The sequence below is a fragment of the Acyrthosiphon pisum genome, chromosome A1 (assembly GCF_005508785.2).
Source record: "Acyrthosiphon pisum isolate AL4f chromosome A1, pea_aphid_22Mar2018_4r6ur, whole genome shotgun sequence".
Lineage (NCBI taxonomy): Eukaryota > Metazoa > Arthropoda > Insecta > Hemiptera > Aphididae > Acyrthosiphon > Acyrthosiphon pisum.
In genome coordinates, this window is record NC_042494.1 from 86,519,374 (window position 1) to 86,540,492 (window position 21,119).

The window sequence follows — 21,119 nt, forward strand, 5'->3', positions numbered from 1 at the left end:
GATTTATACTTTATAATATGATGACGTATAATGTGCAAGTGATATTAAATATTATTTTTCAATAAGTGATAATATGAATACTAAAAATATTAGAATCGTGTAATTAGAAATAATGCCCACCACTCTAAGGATGAGACCACTCCGCTGCAAGTCTAAAGCCCACACAATCCTAAATCCAGCATGGAGTGTCTGGGAATTATGACGAAAAACGTAGGTAGGTACTAGGTACTCGGTCCAGTAAACCATTGATTCATGCATCAGCATCACCCAACACTTACAAAATACGCAAAAATGCAAAATGAATAAAATTAACAAAAACACTACAGTACAATATAATATGTGTTAGAAATAAAATCACATGAAAGGTTTAGAATAATTTAATAATAATAATAATAATAAATCACAACACAATAAATCTAAGAAAATTATTTAATAAAATAAGTAGGTATATTACTATTATCTATGTAATTGTATTTTATTCACGTTTCGCTTTTATATAATTGAAATATTGAAATAATTGTTTATAGATAATTTTTAGGCAATAATAACCTAGGAACAAAACGATAAGCACAATACATAATAATGTGAACATTACATCAACCAAAAAATATTGATACCACGACAGATTCAGTGTGTGAGATTTTAAATGTGGCGCTCCATGATGGTGTATTACGTACTCAGTCCAGTAAACCACAGAGTCTGCGGATGACATGGGCCGGTCTTTGAACCGTTCTGAAGCGATTTTAGCGTTTTTCCGATAGCTATATAAACGTTCAAATATGAATACATATTATAATTTTACTTTCGAAAATTATTACTTTTCATCGTTGACAATCTGTAAAACGGCGTTTAACAACGTTTCTTCGGTAACAGACAACAAATCCATAGATAACGCCATCCCGGCGTTGACCAGATTGTCAATATTTCTGGGTTGGTCGTAGAAAAACGGAAATCCGAGTACAGGCACACCCGCGTCCACAGCTTCGTACACTCCGGATATGCCTCCATGACTTATGAACAGTTTGACATTGGGATGCACTAGGTATACATAATTAAGTCATATATGATTAATCAATAGTACGATATTATACTTATAGACTATAGTATTATATAATTCAGTATAATATAGTGTTTATGATAATATTATAGATCGGCACGTACTAAGTATATCACGTTGAGGAAACCATTTCCGCGTCATTACGTTTTTCGGTTTGTCAGTCATTTCGCCTTCATATTTCCACAGCACCTTTTGTGGAACACGAGCGAGAGCTTCTCTGAAAGCGCTCTGGATACTTTCCGGAAACGACGCCATCGAAACCACCGAACCGAACGTGAAGTAAATCACTCCGTGAGGCGCGTTCTCAATAAATTCTAAAATGTCCTGTTAACATGTAAACCGATCGCATATAACTCTTCAAAATCATAATATCATAATGCAAGTTCAATTGCGCATAGAAAGAGTCCTGCAAATTGTTTATATGGTAGTTTTTATTTAAAAAGTTATATTATACTTGTCGAGGGAAAACTATTTATTTAATTTGATCGTAGCGGCAGTGTGTCATAAATATTCTACACAACTGAAATTAAATACAACGCAAATAAATATGGTTATACAATAGACCAAACCATGAACGCAACTAGATGGTCTGGTGAGGCTTAGCCGTCCCCCAAAAAAAATTAATAATTCTATTGCTTCCTAAAATATTAATAAGCCTTTTAAAATTCAACTGTGATTCTTCTTCTTTTTTTTTTATATATTTTTTAAAATTTTTATTTAAAGTTTATATTGTTTTATATTGTCTATGATGAGTATATTTGTTCGCGCCACGCGAAGTATTTTCCGATGTCATCATAATCTTTCTTAAGGGTAATATAGTTATTTAAAAAATTATAACACACTGGGCAGTCAGCCAACTATTTGTTTGCATAATGTGATGCGATTCGGAATACAGTCGGTCGGCACTACCGTGAGTCGATCGTCACGAATAAAATGCTGCACCAAGCATGTTTGCCGTCGGGAGACGTACAACTGTATCGGTCGGATCTATGTATTATGCAAAGCGCGGGTCAGACCGGTTCGGTCACAAGGGACACCGGTTGCAATAATGTACAGTTACAAATTGCTCAAAACGAATCTTCTTGATGACACGCGTATTCGGTGAAAATTAATTTATAAGCTGCCGGACTACTTGCGGCCGACTCGCCCGGCATCGGTGCCGTGTTCTGTGACTAACTCGACTGGCGCCGGACTGACGGGCGCCCGCCGGTCTGTCACAGATCACGGGACCAGCCGCATCGCATACGGACCTACGAGGACAGAACGCAGTGGACGGGGCAGCAGCAGCAGCAGTCAACGTAGCGGGCGAGACCAAGCTTATAAATACGAGTGAGGACCACCAAATCTCGTCAGTGTATTCAACGGTACTTTCTGCAGCTAGACCCACCCAGGGCAGACTTGCTCAGATGGACTTCATACACATTATTATTACGATTCAAACCTAACATAAATTATTATATTTTGGTTACTATCGCAATATCTTTATTAATAAATCATAATATGTATTCTACGTTGAATATATAAAAAATACATAAAATACAGTCCACTTAAATGTATTTCCTCGCCGGAACAATATTGGTAAATACTAAATACTAAAGATCAATAGATATGCCTTTGGCCTTCGTTTATTCTTATTTTTTAAGGAAACAATATTTATACCAGTACTTACTTTGATACTATTAATATGCATAATTTTACAGTATATGAACTGAACTACTGCAGACAGTAAATTAGAATAGTGTAAAATTAAACTTGAGTAAATAAATATTTATTATTATTTTTTTTTATATACATTTTTATATGATAAGTAAATATAAATGGTGGTGTGGGGTCAATGCTATTATCACCCACCTCCCTCCTCCACATAACTGTTATGGCATAACATGTTAGCCATATAGTTGCGTCACTAGACTATATACTGGTTTGTTTGACGTGGACGCCACTGTAATACTATATATAAGTCTATAAACTATAATATATTGATTATTATAATATAATTGTATACCAAATACCTTTGGTATCGGAGTTGGCGGAGTCAGATGTATTCCGCCTATTTGCACGATGTCCGGTGTCAGTGGTCTTGACGGTTCGGTGATGAAGTGCGTATTGGTAAAAGTCAACGACGGTCTGACCAGGTCTACGGCGTCGAACGGTCGCGGGTCGGATTGCCGAAGCCTCCGTTCGTCGCTCCACAACAGCCACGAACCGTAAACCGTTTGCATCGCGTTAGCGAAACGGTCGGCGAAGGTTTTGGGAACAGCGAACTTGGACAGCACGTTGGAGACAGCCGCGGGATTGGAAACTTGGCCGAAGAACGAACGCTCCGTGTACGTGACGATCGGCGACGGAACGACGTAAATGGCGGGTACGCGTAGAACGGTGGCCGCATACGACACGCAATCCGACCAGATGGCATCAGCGAACACCACGTCAAATAACTGCGAACGGCCACCCAAGACCTCTTGCATTTGCGGGTGATCGAATACGACTCCGCAGTTGGTCCTTGTCGTGTTCACGATGTATGCGATCACCGTTCGCGTGGTCTGGGTACTCGTAATGACCGATATGTTTATGCCCACCCTCACCTCCAGGTCATCAGAAACGTCCACCTCCGTGTAACCATCCCGGTCACCGTCTATGAACGGCGTGAAGACAGTCACTGTGTGGCCGCCCTCAGTTAACGCCCGCAGCACGCTCCGCATCACGTTCCAGTGGGTCTTACCCGGAATCGTATGCACCGCCAGAATGTTCGAAGCACCGGCAGGCGTCCACTGCAGGAGCACCGCTGGCCACGTGCAAAACGCAAGGAAAACGACCACGAGTCGCGACGTCATGGTCTGCAATGCAGGATGTAAGTCTAGGGTGGCCGGGGTGCACTACTGATATTGGAGACCTCATAAAAAAGAATTCAATTTTCTATTAATAATAATTTAATGTACCTATCAATTAAATTTGATTTGATGTTGATGAAAGTGAAGGTTGGCTTAGAAAAGAAAACATTTCAATTATAACTATGGAATCTGTACTCTATTTGGGTGTTTATAATGTAAATAAATACACAATATAAATAAATATACTTTTCTTGGCTCATGTATACGGTATACCTTTAAAGTTTAAATCTGGTTGAGTGTACGGATAAATGTGAGTACATAAGAGTCTTGAATAAACGGGTGTGGGTGATTTCTTATGTGGTATCACCTGTATCGGACAATACGCGGTAAAACCAACTATACGCTATGCGCTTGTCAATTCTTAGTTCGTTCCTATCTACATGGATTGACTCAAAGATTACATATACCTTGGCACTATTCAGTTTAATAAAACCTCATTGACACATAGTACGTATCCCGGCGCTGTTCCTATGAAAGGTAAGAACTTAAGAATGACTAAAATAATATTCAACTCGAGTTTTGATGGTCGGAAACACTTTTATTAAATTCAAACAAACATAAACAAAATACTTAGCGAATTTAGATCGCCTAGTCCGTACTATGATCGACGTTTCACACGTTCGATCGTCGTACCTGCGTTATCGCCGAATCACTCAGCGACAACGGGACTGCCCGTGCCTGCGCGTACGGCGGTGTTATAAAGTAAAATAGTTTTTGCTGCCTCAGCACATCTTGCTTCATTGACCTATATTAATATCTAAATTGCTAAGTTTATTTGTACATGTAATATGTTTACATTAAATAATATTACAGTGACGACTGTCTACAATATACGACACTTATAAAAGGTAATTTTTTCTTGGCTATTGTTTAAGGGTCACTGACTCTAGCACCACAAAGTAAAAATGTTAGCACAAAAATGGTTTCACTAATTAGTAACGAATTTTCAATAACTTATAACCATGAACTCAAACTTTTTAACTCAAGTATAACCGCCAAAAATCTAATTTCCATTTGCGGGTGCTATTGTCAATTGACTCCAGAATTCTAAACTTGAAAAAAAAATTAGTGTCCGTAACGGTACGAGTGATTAGTAGACAATTCGTATAATAATTCTTAATTATAGGTAGGTACTTATTAATACATTTCCATCAATTTAGTGCGTGGTATTTTTAATTTGGAACCAATTAATATTTTTTTAGCGTTTTAATATTCATATTATAGCTCAGTTTCTGATTAGTTAGATATATATGGACATATGGTATATATGTAGGTACTTACACTTACGATTAAAACGTTTCAAACAGAATAATTCATAAATTCTCGTTCTATACATTTATTTTAGATTCTGAGCAGAGCGATGAATATATTGATTTTACAATGATATTGTGTTTTTTTCACTATTATTTGTGTCTGTCAACACCTTTTGGCACTTTTTCTGATAGGAAAGTGAATCTAGTTGGTACCTACTTTGGGGAGTCAAAATTTAAAATTTCTCAGTAACTTTCAAAAGCGCCGGGAAAAACAAAATAAAAATTAAGGGTGTCGCCGTGTCGGTGCCTGTGCGTTTTTTGGTACAAAAACATGTCTTACAGGAAAAACTCTCACGACCTGTAGAATTGTCGGATTTCGTTAATTTTTTTTTTTATCTTAAAGTAGAGAACATTTTTTAGGTCGGATCAAAGCCCGATTTTGAAAACTATAATTATAGAAACTGGAATATGCATTTTAAAAATGCATAATATTTGTCCTTTTTCAAACGTATTTTTCTACTACTATTCAAAGTAAAATAAAAAATCGAGCTTTGATCCGACCTGTGCATTATACACCGTATCGACCCCGTCTAAATAAGTATCGAGCTGTAGATTAGTGGAAAAGTATGATAATTAAGGCAATAACTAAAATATAAAACATAATATTCAAATAGCATAGAAATTTCGAAAATTGGAAATACTAGCACCGACACCCTTAAGGAAAAACGGGAATTTTTATGCAAAATCGGTTTTCGATCAAATCGATTCTTTTTATTGTAACTCTAAAACAAATTTCCGTAAATACATGAAATTTTCACTGATTATTTACATTAGCATTCTCTCTATTCACTATAACATTTTTAAAATATTTTGATTTGTTTTCACTGTTTACGGACATTTTCAGTTTCCAATTTTTTTAGTTTTTTTTTTTCTATAAATTTCAAATTAAATATATCGTGGCTAAAAAAGCTTGAAATTTTTAATTCAAAGCTCATAATATATTGTTACAATGGCGTTTGAAAAATATTTAAGATCCTTATAGTTACAATTTTTTTTTATAAGCATTTAAAGTTTAAATCTTGACAATCACTAAAATGAAAAAATTATTTTAAGTTGGAAATTTATCAAAATTTTCTTTTTAAATCTAAGATTTGAAAATATAATACAAGATTCCTTATATGGTTATATTTACCTTAAACGAAAAAAATATGTCTAAGCAAATCAAATTAAATTTTTTTGAAAGGTTTGAAGTTCATATATTTACAAGATTGGATATTCACTCGATTTCTCATGTAGCCATTTTGTTATTTTGTTGTAATACAAAAACGAATAACTGTAAATACATGAAAATTTCTCTGAATGTTTATATTTTCATTTTCTATACACCATAACATTCTAAAAATATGTTGACTCTTTTTGAACTGTTTACGGACATTTTCAGTTTTGACTGACAGTCTTCGCTCAGAATCGTTTTTCGTGTCTTTTTCTTAAACAGTGTTATTACATCATTGAATTCAAATTTAACACTATCCATTACAGTGACCCACTTGTAACCTACTGTACAGCAAAGTGACACCCACTTGCCCACCTTTTTTTTTATAAGCCTTTAAAGTTTGATTTTAATTTAGTTTAATTACTTTAATTAAGTATAATTTAAAATTAAAAAATAATTTTGTAGTTAAAAATGTATAAAATGTTCAACTTTTATAGCTAAGGATTGAAACAAGGTTCCACGTAAGTAGGTTGTTTTGTAACCAAAAAATCTCAAAAATCTAAAACACAGTTTTTTTTGTAGATATTTTAGGTTTAAAATTGGACAAAATAACACACCTATTAAATAAGCAAGAATAACGATTTTAGTTATTTCATTGTAATTTTATAATATTAATTCAACTTACCGGCTACCGTATTAATAATAATTAATGGCTAATAAGTAATAATTATAATATCCACATTGACAAACAGTCTTCGCTTAGAATCGTTTTTCGTATACAATGATATTATACCACTTGGTACCCACCTTTTTTTTTATTTGGGTTTAGCCGTATAGTTAATAATAAGTTATAAAATATAAAATATGAAAGCCAAAAGATAATAGACAAAAAACATGTTATAACAATTTCACTTTATATACAATTTGAAAACAGTTTTTAACACTATTATATTTTTTAATTCATATAGGTACGTGTATTACTATATAATAATATAATTAATCACATTTTAGTTTCATGTTTTTAAATCTTATCACCTAATTTATAATTGTGATTATTTTAATATCATATAAATCGTCTTTCTATTTTAGGTAACCTAGCCCTTAATGTGTAATATTATAATATTATATAGGTACCTTACCATGTAATAGGTTATCAACTAACAAACGTATTATCGTATTACCGTATAGTTAGTTCGATTAAATACTACAACTACAACTATTGAGTTTAATACTTACCCGTACCTGAGTACTTGTTCGATTAATTTTTGTTTTTAGATTTACATTCTCTCGACGAATATATAATGTACAATATTACATAAAAAAATAAAAGTACAGACTATGAACACGATAGAATTTAATAATTTTCGCACTTCAGATACAACAATGCTAGTAGGTATACTTTATAGTTTATATTGTATATTACACCGAATTCAATTTAATAACAAAAAAGATGGGTAAGTGGATGTCACTCTGCTGTAGCCTGTAGGTACAGTAGGTTACAAGTAGGTCACTTTATAATGGATAATATTAAATTTGAATTCAATGATATAATATCACGGTATAAGAAAAACGATTCTGAGTGAAGACGGTATGTCAGTCTAGGTACGCATAAGATTAACATATTATATACTTATCTATGGTATTAAAAAAAAATTAACCAATAATAGGTATCTATAATAAATTCCAAATTAATCATATCACAATATCCATTAGGTACTTATAACGAGGTATACATCAACAACAAATCGTGGTACTATCATAGATATATAATAGTATACTTAAGAAGTTTAGAGTACCCAGTACCCACGAATAATAATTATTATTATTATTATTAATTTATTTCTCAAAATAAGAATACTGGGCCTCACTGAATATTATCGTGTGGAGGCCCAGGAAAATATTATACAATAATATGATACAATCACAACAAAACAACTAAAATAGTTATGTCAGGTTTTTTAATATGTAATTTCGTCAAATTTGAGCTTAAAATGACTATAAAAATAAACTGTAATTATGTATTTTTTAGATTTTTTGTAACAGAATTAACTACTTACGTGGAATCTTGTTTTAAATTTTCAATCCTTAGATATAAAAGTTGAACATTTTATAGATTTTTGAAACGAAATAATTATTCAATTTTAAATTTGTTAAATTTTGTCAAAATTCGATCTTTAAATGCTTATTAAAAAAATTGTGCCTATGTATTTTTAATATTTTTTAACTGCTATTGTAACAATATATCAGGAGCCTTGTATTAAATTTTAACACTTTTTGGCCCAACGGATAAAACTTAATTGATATTTTTAGAAAAAAAAACTAAAAAAATTGAAAACTAACAATGTCCGTAAACAGCTCAAAAAGAGTCAACTTATTTTCAAAATTTTATCGTATATAGAAAATACTAATATAAACATTCAGTGAAATTTTCAAGTATCTACAGTCATTCGTATTTTAATTACAACAGAATAAGGAAATCGTTACATGAGAAATAGAGTGAATATCAAATGTTGTAAGAATATGAATTTCAAACGCTCATAAAAATTTAATTTGAGTTTTTTATAGACATTTTTTTTTCGATAAAGGTAGACAAATTCATGAGGAATCTTGCATTACATTTTCAAATCTTGGATTTAAAAATAAAATTTTTTATGAATTTCTAACTTAAAATAATTTGGAAATGTTCGTCATTTTTACGTATTTTGTCAATATTTGATTTTTAAATGCTTATAAAGAAAATTGTGACTATGGATTTTTAATATTTTTCATCTGTCTTTGAAACAATATATTAGGAGCCTTCTATTAAATTTTAAAGCTTTTGTACCCAAAAAATAAAGTTTTATTGATATTTTTAGAATAAAAAACTAAAAAAGTTGGAAACTGAAAATGTTCCTAGACAGCTCAAAATATTTGATAATAAATGCTCATAATAAATGTTTTAAAAAAAGGCATGGTGTATAGAAAATGTTGACATAAACATTCAATCGAAAATTTTAAGTGTCTACGGTCATTTTTTTTAGAGTTACACCGAAAACCAAAATTGTTTTTCACGAAAACAGATTTTGCGTAAAAATTCCCGTTTTTCCTTAATTTTTCTTTTGTTTTTCACGTCGCTTATAAAAACTACTGGGAAATTTTTACTTTTGACCCCCCCCCTCCCCAAAGTATCAACTAGATTCACTTTCCTATCAGAAAAGATACTGTTGAATAAAATTCAAGCACTTTTACTGTCCTAAAAGGCGATGACAGACACAAAAAAAAAAATTAAAAAATTAAAAAAAAAACACACATCATTGTAAAATCATTACATTCATCGTTTCACTCAGAATCTAAAAAATAATAATATTGTCCTTTCAAAAGAGTTGTCCGCTACACACAGGTCGTCGCCATCATGCCAAAACTGGCCAAGTGTTAAAAGCGACCAAGTGAAATGACATGTTTAAATGTCTTATTTAACCATTTATTATATCACTTGGTCACTTTTTTCGTATATTATTAGGGACAAAATAAGACATTTAAACATGTTTTTTCACTTGTTCACTTTTAACACTTGGCCAGTTTTGGCATGATGGCGACGGGGTGTCAGTTAAAACGGGCTTTACTATATAATAATCACAGACAACTATATTATACAACTTATTATAAACTAGCTGGGTCTACCGGTCTTCACCCGGGCTGTCATTCCATTATCTATGTTTTTTTTATATTGTAAAACTTGCATTCACGTTTACAATAATTAAATTTCAAGGACATTCATTAAAAACCACAGAACTTCTGCTTGACACCGTGTTTCGACCAGGATCAGTTATATGTGGCATGTTCAAGAGGGGGTAATCCAAAAAATCTTAACATATATTGTGAAAATGGCAAAACTATGAACATTGTGTATCAACAGGCACTAAAACAGCGATTCCCAACCTATGGTCCGCGGACTAATTATATTGTATAATCTTATAATATTAGTGGTCTGTGAACAGTTATAAATTATAATAAATATAATAATATATCATGTACATTTTTTTATAGTAGTCATTTGCGTTAAAGTTTTAATATTATTAAACTTTTACTTAAAATTGATCAATTATAAACATTGTTTTAAGCTTGCTATAATGAATTTCATTGTTTCTTGTTTATTCATAATCTAAATACTAAAATGTGTGAAGTCATTTTTTTTTTGTTTATAAGAATAATAAGGTCTTAACCACGGTTTAAGATATACAGGTTAGCTATCGCCGGTCCGCTACCCGGTCAGATTGTGTTACGGTTCAGTAGTTCATATTTTCACCACACGCGTAAAGCGCTAGTAGTGAGTAGGGATATATTTTACTATTGGTATATTACCACGATTTAAGATATATCTTATAGGTATCTTTAAGGTATATCTTAAACCGTGGTCTTAACATAAGTGGGTCTGTGACGCATCGAAAGTTCTCTAAGTTGTTTGTAGTGTCAAAAAGGTTGGGAACCACTGCACTAAAATAATCTACATAATATCTAAATAATTTATTAATGAATAAATAATTTATCCAAATATTCCTGTATTGTAATAATTGTTTTAATTCAAATGATTCAGCACAGTTCAATAATATAATAATCTATATAAATAAAAATGATTGTCGCTTTTTTCCACACTCGTTATCTTGATAACTACCCGTCCGATTCACTTGACTTCAACATAGAAATTCAGCCGGATCTGGGGAAGGTCAGTATCTATACGAGATTCACGAAGTATACATCATGGCTACAGCATGTAAAGAGACAAGTTTGTTACTAGTGGTGCAAATAAATACTTTTTATTAATTAAAAATTTAGCACAAAATGCAAAATATAGTTATCCCTCCTCATCACTGACCACTCAATAGTCTTCCAAAAGCCTACAAGTCATGAAGATCTTTCAATCAAGTCCCCTATCAATACGAGATTAGCTAATTACCTATTATATTTTATTTTACTTTATGTTAATTTTAGATTAGCCCAAATCATTTGACATTTATACTTATTATAAATATTAAATAGCAATTGACTGCTTGAACAAAATTTGTAATTAAAAAAATTAATTGTACTTTATTCACGTTTTGCTTTTACACTGTGGCAATATTTTAAAATTGTGTTTATACATAGTTTTAGACAATAATAATTTACGATCAAAACAATAAGCGCAATAAATAATAATGTACAAATTACATCAGCCAAAAAATATTGATACCACGTAAGATTCAGAGCCTGAGATTTTAAATGTAGTGCTCCTTTATGACGTATAACGTACTCTGTCCAGTAAACCACAGATTCTGCGGGTGACATGGGTCGATCTCTGAACCGTTCGGAAGCGGTTTTAGCGTTTTTCTGATACCTGTGAGTATAGTAGTGAATAATATTTAAACGTTTTATTGAATGTCGTAAAATTTCTCACCTATCGTTGTTAACAATTTCCAAAACGGCGTTTAAAAACGTCTCTTCGGTAACAGATAACAGGTCCATAGATATCGCCATTCCGGCGTCAACCAAATTGTCAATATTCCTAGGTTGATCATAGAAAAATGGAAATCCGAGTATGGGCACCCCCGCGTCAACAGCTTCGTACACTCCAGATATACCTCCATGACTTATAAACAGTTTCACATTAGGATGCACTACATAATTAAGTTGTATATAGTATTAATCAATTGTACGAGATATAGACATAAATTTCAATATAAAACTGTAGTGTATATGTCATGATTTAAATATCTTGGCACGTACAAAGTATATCGCGTTGCGGAAACCATTTCCGCGTCATCACGTTCTTAGGTTTGCCTACCATTTCACCTTCGTACTTCCACAGCACCTTTTGCGGAAGCCGAGCGAGCGTCTCTCGTAAAGTGTTCTGAACATTTTCCGGTAACGACTCCATCGAAACCACCGAACCGAACGTGAAGTAAATCACTCCGTGAGACGCATTCTCAATAAATTCCAAAATGTCCTGTTAACATGTAAACTGATCGCATAAACTCAATTAAATATCATAACTGACGTTGCATACAAAGTTCCGGGAAAATTTTCCCTACGATAGTGGTGCAAATTTGCGTAAGAATCATGCAAGGTTTAATTCCAAAATTTGACGTATTTTTAAATTGTTATCGTTGAGTCAAAAATATATTACATTTAATCGTACCAGTGTTATAAATACTAAACTATTACCATTACTAAACTCGCTATTACTTAACATGGAATGAAATACAATACAATTAAACCTTACTCTATAATATATTGAGTATCTGCCAGTTTCTTTGACATGGACTCTACTTTAGTAGGTATACTGCGGTTACGTCAATAAACTATGATATTATTATAGTTATGGTATATTAATATATTGATTACCTTTGGTATCGGAGTTGGCGGAGTCAGATGTATTCCGCCTATTTGCACGATGTCCGGTGTCAGTGGTCTTGACGGTTCGGTGATGAAGTGCGTATTGGTAAAAGTCAACGACGGTCTGACCAGGTCTACGGCGTCGAACGGTCGCGGGTCGGATTGCCGAAGCCTCCGTTCGTCGCTCCACAACAGCCACGAACCGTAAACCGTTTGCATCGCGTTGACAAAACGGTCAGCGAACGTTTTGGGAACAGCACGCCGAGACAGCAAGTTGGAAACAACTGCGGGATTGGGGAAGTGGCCGAAGAACGAACGCTCCGAATACGTGACGATGGGTGGTGGGACAACGTATATGGCGGGTAAGCGAAGAACGGTGGCCGCGTACGACACGCAATCCGTTTCAAGAACTTCGGCGACCACTACGTCGAATAACCGTGACTGATGGCCGTCTAAGATTTCTCGCATTCGCGGGTGGTTGAATATGACGCCGCAGTTTATGCGCGAAGAGTTTGCGATGTGAGCCATCATCGTTCGAGTTGACTGGCATTTTGTAATAAGCGACGCGTTCAGTCCGATCCTCACCTCCAGCTCACCGGAAACGTCCACCTCCGTGTAACCGTCTCTGTCACCGTCCACGAACGGCGTGAATGCGATCACTGTGTGGCCGCGGTCAGTTAACGCCCTCAGCACGCCTCGCATCACGTTCCAGTGGCTCTTGCTGTGGATTGTGTGCACCGCCAAAATGTTCGCGGCTCCAACAAACGTCCACTGTTGCTGTGGTGGTAGCAAGGAAAACGCAATGAATAAGACTACGAATCGCGAAGTCATGGTAATCAGGGAATCAGGGCACTAAAAAATCCTGTATCACGAGCTGTTGCCTGGAATCGTTCATAAAACTTTACCAAAAATGCATTTTGCATCCCCTTACGAGCAGCTGTTGCCTGTTACCTACCATAGAAAATAGTAAAAGCTTATTCGTATATTATAATTTTCTTTTTGTTTCTGACGTTTTCCTGTATCTACGTTGGGTTATGTTAGGTTATAAATCAAATTTATAATAATTTTATCTTTTAATAATCACCTACTTTACCTTGCCTGTTACAAACGTCAACATTATACTCAATTTTCCCGGGTAATAAAAAAAATTCTTTAAACCTATTATTTTCTTTTTTAATGTGGGTAACCATGTAAGTTCAGTAATTTACTTGCATTATAGTATTAAATTATATATTATTAAATAATAAATACTGCAATTAAGTTTATCATGAAAATATCAAAGAATATACGACATGATACAGAAATATACGATGTATTCAGTATAGTTTTTGTAAGTAAATGCCCGTGAAAAAAATATTACCTATCGGCTGTCAGTCTTCTTTTTTAAATTCAGAAAGAATTATTTTAATGATAAATAATTGATTAATTAATATAAATAATATTATTTTTTTTAAATATTAATTTCGGATAGAGTTAAGAGATGCGCTTAATTACGAGCGTTGCCTATGTAGGCTTTTGTAGGTTGTATCAAAATTATTTTCGTAGTTCATTACAAAAGAGTATTATAATTTTTGTTAATAATTAAATTATGTAAATAAAATAATATTTATAATTTATAAAAAACAAATGTTTGTTTACTTTTAAACTTTTTGACTGTTTAAAAATAAATTTTAATATGAACGAAAATGTTGGTACCTCTATTCAAAAAAATAATAATTAAAATAAATGAAAACATTTATATAATTTTCATATCACATAATTATTATAGATAATTAGGAATATCATAAAACCAATTCTTAAGAATTGTACAATTGTACGCAGTAATTGCAGCAGAGCTATTCTAAGAATAATATTTTCTAGGCGGCCACCATCATATAGGCTTTGCAGTTCTATAATCTATTGATGAAAATGTTGTGATTTGTACATCGTACGTCGTTGTCTCCTTATAATTATTATTATAAGTTCTTACAATCACTATTTTAGAATTAATATTTTTATTCAATTTCCGAGTTAATACTTAATGAGGGACCCGGTACTGGTTTTTTCAAATTTTGCAAATTTTACACTCAGAAGAACACGCTCCATTAGTTTATAGATTAGAGCAAATTGATCTCTTATAAAATCTAAAGGTAATATTATTATCTAGGTAACCTCATAGGTTTTTTATTATATTTTAATTTTAACGTTTAAGACTAAAAGTAATTTTAAATTTAATAATATGTACATCCTTATTACTCAATAGTGATTACATGTTAGTTATTAGTTTATTACACTTCTGCTTTACACTTACCTTTAAAATATGTTTAATACAATAATTCAAACGCTGTCGTCCAATATATATTTTTTTAATTTAAATTATGAAAGGCAATGGAAAAAATGACATGTAAAAACTTCACTTTGAATACAATTCGATAGAATTTAATATGATTAACCACTAACCTTTTAATATCTACGAAATATAAATCGTACAGAAAAAAACTAACATATTATTTTGTACATTTATAAAAGTACCTACACGACATGTATCATGTATATAAGTAACATACGATTTAATTTTACTAAATTTTATCACGTCATTTAAAATAATTATTATTTTTATAATATATAACTTAAATACATAAACACATAGTATAATAATTATGTAATGTGTATACTGTATAATAATTATTAGATAAAAGTTAATAATATACGTATAGCCGTATAGGTATAATTTATCAATAGGTTAAAGACTGCAAATACAATTTACTATAAGTACATCTACATGGTTCAATAATATATAATAATAATATGTTAACATGAATTTCCGCAGGAATTAAAAAATATTGTTTTCTTAATTATATTGTTTAGTTTGTAAAAATAAATATACCTATTTAATTTTGTTAATATTTATGCAAACGTTAACTTATAACCTATTTCGTTTTATATTATTTAAACAATTAATGTTTGTTTTAATATTTTGGTACCCATTTGACTTAAAATTTAATTTTTGATATTACTAATATTAGTTAAATATATATATATATATAGGTTAAATTATGTGTATGCCAATGTGGCCAATAATATTGTAATGTTCAATGTTCAAAAAGTGATAATAATATAAGACTGTATTTTTCTCTTCCATTGATAAGGGCCCGCAATCGAGTATAGACTCAAAAGTAGGACAAGACTAGACAGGGACAGGAGCCCTATACAGGGCTTGCTTACATGTAGTTTATGAAGTTATGTAAAGGCATAAGTATTTTTCATTTGTGCGTCTTAAATTCACATTATTGCTAATTCATAGCATAAATACCTGTAATATTCAGTATTTCAGTTGTGTACCTACAAGAAATCGCATTAAAAACGAATTAGGTATACCAAAATTGTATTACTTATTAGCTTATATTATATAATGTAAACCATGTTGCCTCGAAACTGTACAATTAAGTTACCCATATTACTCAGTACCCTTTTCATATTTTTGAATTCTGTTTACGGGACATGAAACTGGCCTATTGGACCATCAATCTCCCGAACACAGAATTCTAAAATATGTATTGAGTACTGAACATGGTAGGTAATTAAGTTATAGAATATAGGTATTTTCGCTGACTAACGGTATATTCATAATGTATAATACACAATATTGATCATTCGTGTACCTAATATTGCATTCTATTCACTTTTTTCTTTACGACAAAAATTACAAATGTATTTGTAGATCAGTTTTAAACCATGGTAAATTATGAACAAAAAGACAAATGTGATTAATAAAAATGTGCTTAATACATCAACCGAAAAATATTGATACCATGCCAGATTCCAGGCGTGGGATTTCAAATGTAATGCTCCGTTATGACGTAGAACATACTCTGTCCAGTAAACTACCGACTCCGTTGGTGACATAGGTCGGTCCTTGAACCGTTCGGAAGCGATTTTAGCGTTTTTCTGGTACCTGAGAATACAGTGAGTAAAATTTAAACGTTTTATTGAATGACATTAAATTTCTCACCTATCATTGTTGACAATCTCCAAAACGGCATTTAAAAACGTCTCTTCGGTAACAGATAACAGGTCCATAGAGATCGCCATCCCGGCGTTAACAAGATTGTCAATATTTCTCGGTTGGTCGTAGTAAAAGGGAAATCCTAGTACAGGCACACCCCCGTCCACAGCTTCGTACACTCCGGATATGCCTCCGTGACTGATAAACAGTTTCATATTGGGATGCACTACACATAATAACTAATAATATTGAGTTATTGAGTTACATAATACGTAGGTAAACATTTGACAATTATTATTGGTAATGATAATATTATAGTCCATTTTAAAACTAAATATAATACTATCATCATGATTCAAATAGATCAGAACGAACCAAGTATATCGCGTTGCGGAAACCATTTCCGCGTCATCACATTTTTCGGTATGTCTGCCATTTCGCCTTCGTATTTCCACAACACCTTTTGTGGAACCCGAGCGAGAGCCTTCCGGAATGCGCTTTGAACACTTTCCGGTAACGACGACATCGAAACCACCGATCCAAACGTGAAGTAAATCACACCATTAGGTGCATTTTCAATGAATTCCAAAATGTCCTGTCAACAAATGAACCTGTTGTTTGAAAAAATAAACTTCATGAGAATTATAACACAGATACTACTGGGTAGGATAAGCGCATATCTATAGATAGGTGGACAACCTTATCGCACTGTGTAGTGTGTATAAATGTGTATTGTGTATATAGGTACATCACGTACTAGTAATTAAGATTTTTAATATTAACCATATTATACATTTACATTTTAGAAGCCGTCGTATGTTTTCTTATACCTATTATGAATTACTAGCTGATCCCGTGCACTTCGTTTCCCGACAACCAATAATTATTATTATAATAGCTTCAAAAGCCATGGCGACCATTTTTAAACAAAAATGTCCATAGGAAATATCAAAATCCCTGTTTGAGCACCTCCCGAGGTTGGTACTCTCTCTTTTTAAATTAGCCTATCTTCTTTATATACAAAACATTCCATCGGAAATTTCAAAATAATAATAAATAATCGGTTGCCATGGTAATATGGAGACACTCACAGACGGAAATCTCAAAATAATATATAAACGGTTGCCATGGTAATATGGAGACACACACAGACGGAAATCTCAAAATAATATATAAATGGCTGCCATAGTAATATGGACACACACACACACCCACATACATTCATTTTTATATATATAGATGTCTATATTATAAGGAAAGTTTTGTAAACGCTGCTAATTTTTTTTATAAAACATGGTACCTAGCAATAGGTGTATTGAACAAAAAAAAATTATAATTTTCTAAACCTGATAATTATAACCCCTTTTTCTGCGTATACATCCATGGAACTTACGGCATCCACTTAATATTACCTTCGGTATTGGTTTGGATGGAGTCAGATGTATGCCGCCGATTTGGACGAAGTCCGGCGTTAGCGACCGAACTGGTTCGGTGATGAAATGCGTGTTGGTGAAAATTATCGACGGTCTTACCAGGTCCACGATGTCGTACGGTCGTGGATCGGCCCACCGGAGCTGCCATTCTATGTACCACGTCAGCGTCGAACAGTATACCGTTAGCACCAGGTTCGCGAAACGCTCGGCGAACGTTTCGGGTACGCCACGACTGAACAACACATGCCCCGTAACAGCCGGATTCGGAGCGTGGCCCGGTCATCGGACGTTCCAAGTACGTGATGATCGGTGGTGGGACTACGTACACCATGGGCACGTGGAGTACAGTGGCCGCGTAAGCCACGCACTCGGACACTAGTGGTTCGGTGACGACCAAATTGAATTTCTGCGCCGAAGTCCCGTTTAAGATGTCAACCATCTGACGGTGTTCGTAAATCATGTCGCAACCTGCCCGCGTGACTTTCACCATGTTCGCCATCAACTTTCGCGTGGTCCCATAGTTTTCAATCAGGAACGCCGCGTCCAGGTCGAGCCTCGTTTCCGTTTTATCGGACACGTCCACCTCGGTGTAACCGTCTCGGTCGCCGTCTACGAATGGCGTGAACACGGTCACGGTGTGGCCACGGTCAGTCAACGCCTGCAGCACGGCCCGCATCACGTTCCAGTGGCTCTTGCCAGGGATCGTCTGCACCGCAAGGATGTTAGCGGCACCGGCGGGCGTCCACTGAAGCAGCGCTGGCCACGCGCATAATACAATCAACACCGTCGTGGAGCTCAACATGGTTTTTCCAGAGGTACTGCTGTATTCTAGATATAGGTAAACGTTTAATGTGATAATATGTACATTATATTATGTTATAATCCGGTTTTCAATCGGACGGTTAGTTTTAAAAATAAATTAGGTATATTATAAAACCAATTCTTGTACGCAGTAATTGCAGCACAGATATTCTAAGAATATTATTTATAAAGCAGCCACCGTCATGTAAGCTTCGTCTGAAACTCTAAATAGACGCCAGGCCGCCCACCCAAAGGCAAGTCCAAGTGTAAGCTTCGCAGCTCTATAATCTATTGATGAAAATCAGAAAATGTTGTGATTTGTACATTGTCGTTGTCGTCTCCGTACAATCCTTATAATTATTATAAGCTCCAGCTCCTGGAATCACTATTTTATAATTAATATTTTTATTATCATTCAATTTCCTTGTTAATAAGGAACCATAGCACCGTGCTCGGAGCTGGTTTTTTCAAATTTTCCGAAATTCTATCAAATTTGAAAATTATTTTTTTTATTTTAGTTTCCAGTTTAATTACAATAATTATCCACTAATCTACTGCCCAATACCTATTTAGGGGGGCGGGGGCTGGGTGGTTGATACGGATCTGAAAGAATAGACTGCTTCGCCGTATTGAACTCCAATTTTTCGTTTTATTTCAAATAAAAGTATAAGATAATTTGTAAAAAAAAGCTCGAAATTGTAATAATTTTGAAGACATACCTACCTATTTTAAAGTTTGAAATTAAAATATTGAAAAACAGAGTTCAATGCGTCCTGTAAAATATAAGTCAATATTAGTTAAAAAAAAATTATCAAATTTGGTTGATTCTACAGAACAGGATCATTATTCTCGTAGAGCGTATTTTTGTAGACAAGACGACATTAAAGCCGAGCATTATTAAGTTCAATAATCATAATATTAACCTGTATTGCTGGTAACAGTTTGTAAATATTAATATAAAATAATATACGGCCACCTTCTGGTCTAAGAATGTGTAAAATAAATAATAATAATAATCCATAACAATACAGAAAAGAGGTAAATTTAGTAAAATACTCACGATTTAGTCTACGATGTAGAAATACGCGGATCACACCGTTCGTCGAATTTAACGCGACTAAAAATATTATAGTAAAATAAAAATAACTACACGATATTTAAATAATTTTAAATATGTATTTGTTTGTAGTTTGCTTGCGTGAGTGTTTCAGAAGGTCGGTGACAATTCAAAATATAAGCAGCTGACCTAATTTGGCATGATGGAGGCATTTAAAATCTCTAGCTTATCGGCCTCAACAAAGCATTCACTAATATAGCCCGATATAGGTACCTTATTTATTAATAATAAATCTACTATCATATTATATTATATAATATTCCTGCGACTTGATGTATTGAGGTAATAACTTAAGGTTTATCTCAAGCCTATACCTATATCTTGTCGATAACGTGCACTTATTCAAGACTCGAATCGTTAAAATTATAACATTATATTAATAACTAGCTGCCCACCCGGCGTTGCCCGGGCAAAGTCACCTTAGTTGAAAACCAAGATTTTTTTAGATTGATAATAATATTATAAGTAGGTATAATAATTAGTATAAGTTCAATGACTCAAAAACGAATTAATTGTATATTAAATAATGTTTTAATGTGTTTTAATATGGTTAGGAAACACTGGTATAGAATCTATAGATCATAATAGTATAATACCTATATGGCACATATTATATGTGCTACACACAAAATAAAAACAATAGCTCATATTTAATGTACTTAGGTAGGTACCTTTTATAGGGTGTTACCACTGGATACCTTCCCTAATCTTATTATTCATATCATTTACCACTTACTTGTCACCTATCAAACCTACTTATTATAGGTACTAAGAACATATTCTATAGATTGTAGATTACTTCAAATAAATAAAATAAAAAAAAATAAATACCTATTGAAATTGTTTCATAAATTTCATAATTAGGTATTTAATGAAAGAAATTTCCTATTCTTGGTATTGGCGCAATAAGAGTTAAAATTGTGGAGGCTACAGCCCACCTAACAAAACTATTAATTTTAAATAATCCATATGGAACTTATATCTAAATAAATAAGGGGTATTTTTATTTTTTTTTTTGGGG

General features: G+C 33.2%; 3 protein-coding genes across 8 annotated transcripts; all 3 read right to left on the reverse strand.

Annotated features, from left to right (window-relative positions):
* Positions 1 to 415: 415 nt before the first annotated feature.
* On the reverse strand, positions 416 to 7,903 carry LOC100160886 (UDP-glucuronosyltransferase 2B1). 4 transcript variants are annotated; one of them, XM_008186780.3, is made up of 5 exons: positions 7,651 to 7,903; positions 3,070 to 3,950; positions 1,162 to 1,381; positions 819 to 1,038; positions 416 to 761 (listed from the first exon to the last, which is right to left on the reverse strand). In XM_008186780.3, exons 2-5 carry the CDS (start codon positions 3,889 to 3,891, stop codon positions 476 to 478), a joined length of 1,548 nt encoding a protein of 515 aa, XP_008185002.1. In that variant the 5' UTR covers positions 3,892 to 3,950; positions 7,651 to 7,903; the 3' UTR covers positions 416 to 475. The 4 variants fall into 4 exon arrangements, with proteins under 4 accessions (XP_008185002.1, XP_008185005.1, XP_008185003.1 ...); XM_008186783.3 differs by lacking the exon at positions 7,651 to 7,903 and adding an exon at positions 7,222 to 7,383; XM_008186781.2 differs by lacking the exon at positions 7,651 to 7,903 and adding an exon at positions 7,100 to 7,118.
* Positions 7,904 to 11,451: 3,548 nt separating this feature from the next.
* LOC103307626 (UDP-glucuronosyltransferase 2B20) lies at positions 11,452 to 15,300 on the reverse strand. 3 transcript variants are annotated; one of them, XM_008186784.3, is made up of 5 exons: positions 15,053 to 15,300; positions 12,772 to 13,643; positions 12,154 to 12,373; positions 11,825 to 12,044; positions 11,452 to 11,764 (listed from the first exon to the last, which is right to left on the reverse strand). In XM_008186784.3, exons 2-5 carry the CDS (start codon positions 13,591 to 13,593, stop codon positions 11,479 to 11,481), a joined length of 1,548 nt encoding a protein of 515 aa, XP_008185006.1. In that variant the 5' UTR covers positions 13,594 to 13,643; positions 15,053 to 15,300; the 3' UTR covers positions 11,452 to 11,478. The 3 variants fall into 3 exon arrangements, with proteins under 3 accessions (XP_008185006.1, XP_016661510.1, XP_016661511.1); XM_016806021.2 differs by having other exon boundaries at positions 11,462 to 11,764; positions 12,772 to 13,713; XM_016806022.2 differs by having other exon boundaries at positions 11,462 to 11,764; positions 12,772 to 13,539; positions 15,053 to 15,299.
* Positions 15,301 to 16,343: 1,043 nt separating this feature from the next.
* Positions 16,344 to 20,750, reverse strand: LOC100168601 (UDP-glucuronosyltransferase 2C1). Its single transcript, XM_029487682.1, is given in 7 exon segments — positions 16,344 to 16,696; positions 16,754 to 16,973; positions 17,123 to 17,342; positions 18,160 to 18,456; positions 18,458 to 19,008; positions 19,705 to 19,754; positions 20,042 to 20,750. Coding segments are annotated over 5 exon segments (1,542 nt in total). The 5' UTR covers positions 18,983 to 19,008; positions 19,705 to 19,754; positions 20,042 to 20,750; the 3' UTR covers positions 16,344 to 16,416.
* Positions 20,751 to 21,119: the final 369 nt, after the last annotated feature.

Coding starts and splice junctions, on each gene's coding strand:
- LOC100160886 (XM_008186780.3), bottom strand. CDS start 3,891: ATGACGTCGCGACTCGTGGTCGTTTTCCTTGCGTTTTGCACGTGGCCA. Junction 1,382..3,069: donor CGCCAACTCCGATACCAAAG/GTATTTGGTATA, acceptor ACATGTTAACAG/GACATTTTAGAATTTATTGA. Junction 762..818: donor CAGATTGTCAACGATGAAAA/GTAATAATTTTC, acceptor ACGTTTATATAG/CTATCGGAAAAACGCTAAAA.
- LOC103307626 (XM_008186784.3), bottom strand. CDS start 13,593: ATGACTTCGCGATTCGTAGTCTTATTCATTGCGTTTTCCTTGCTACCA. Junction 12,045..12,153: donor TCCGCAACGCGATATACTTT/GTACGTGCCAAG, acceptor TTAATTATGTAG/TGCATCCTAATGTGAAACTG. Junction 11,765..11,824: donor GAAATTGTTAACAACGATAG/GTGAGAAATTTT, acceptor CTATACTCACAG/GTATCAGAAAAACGCTAAAA.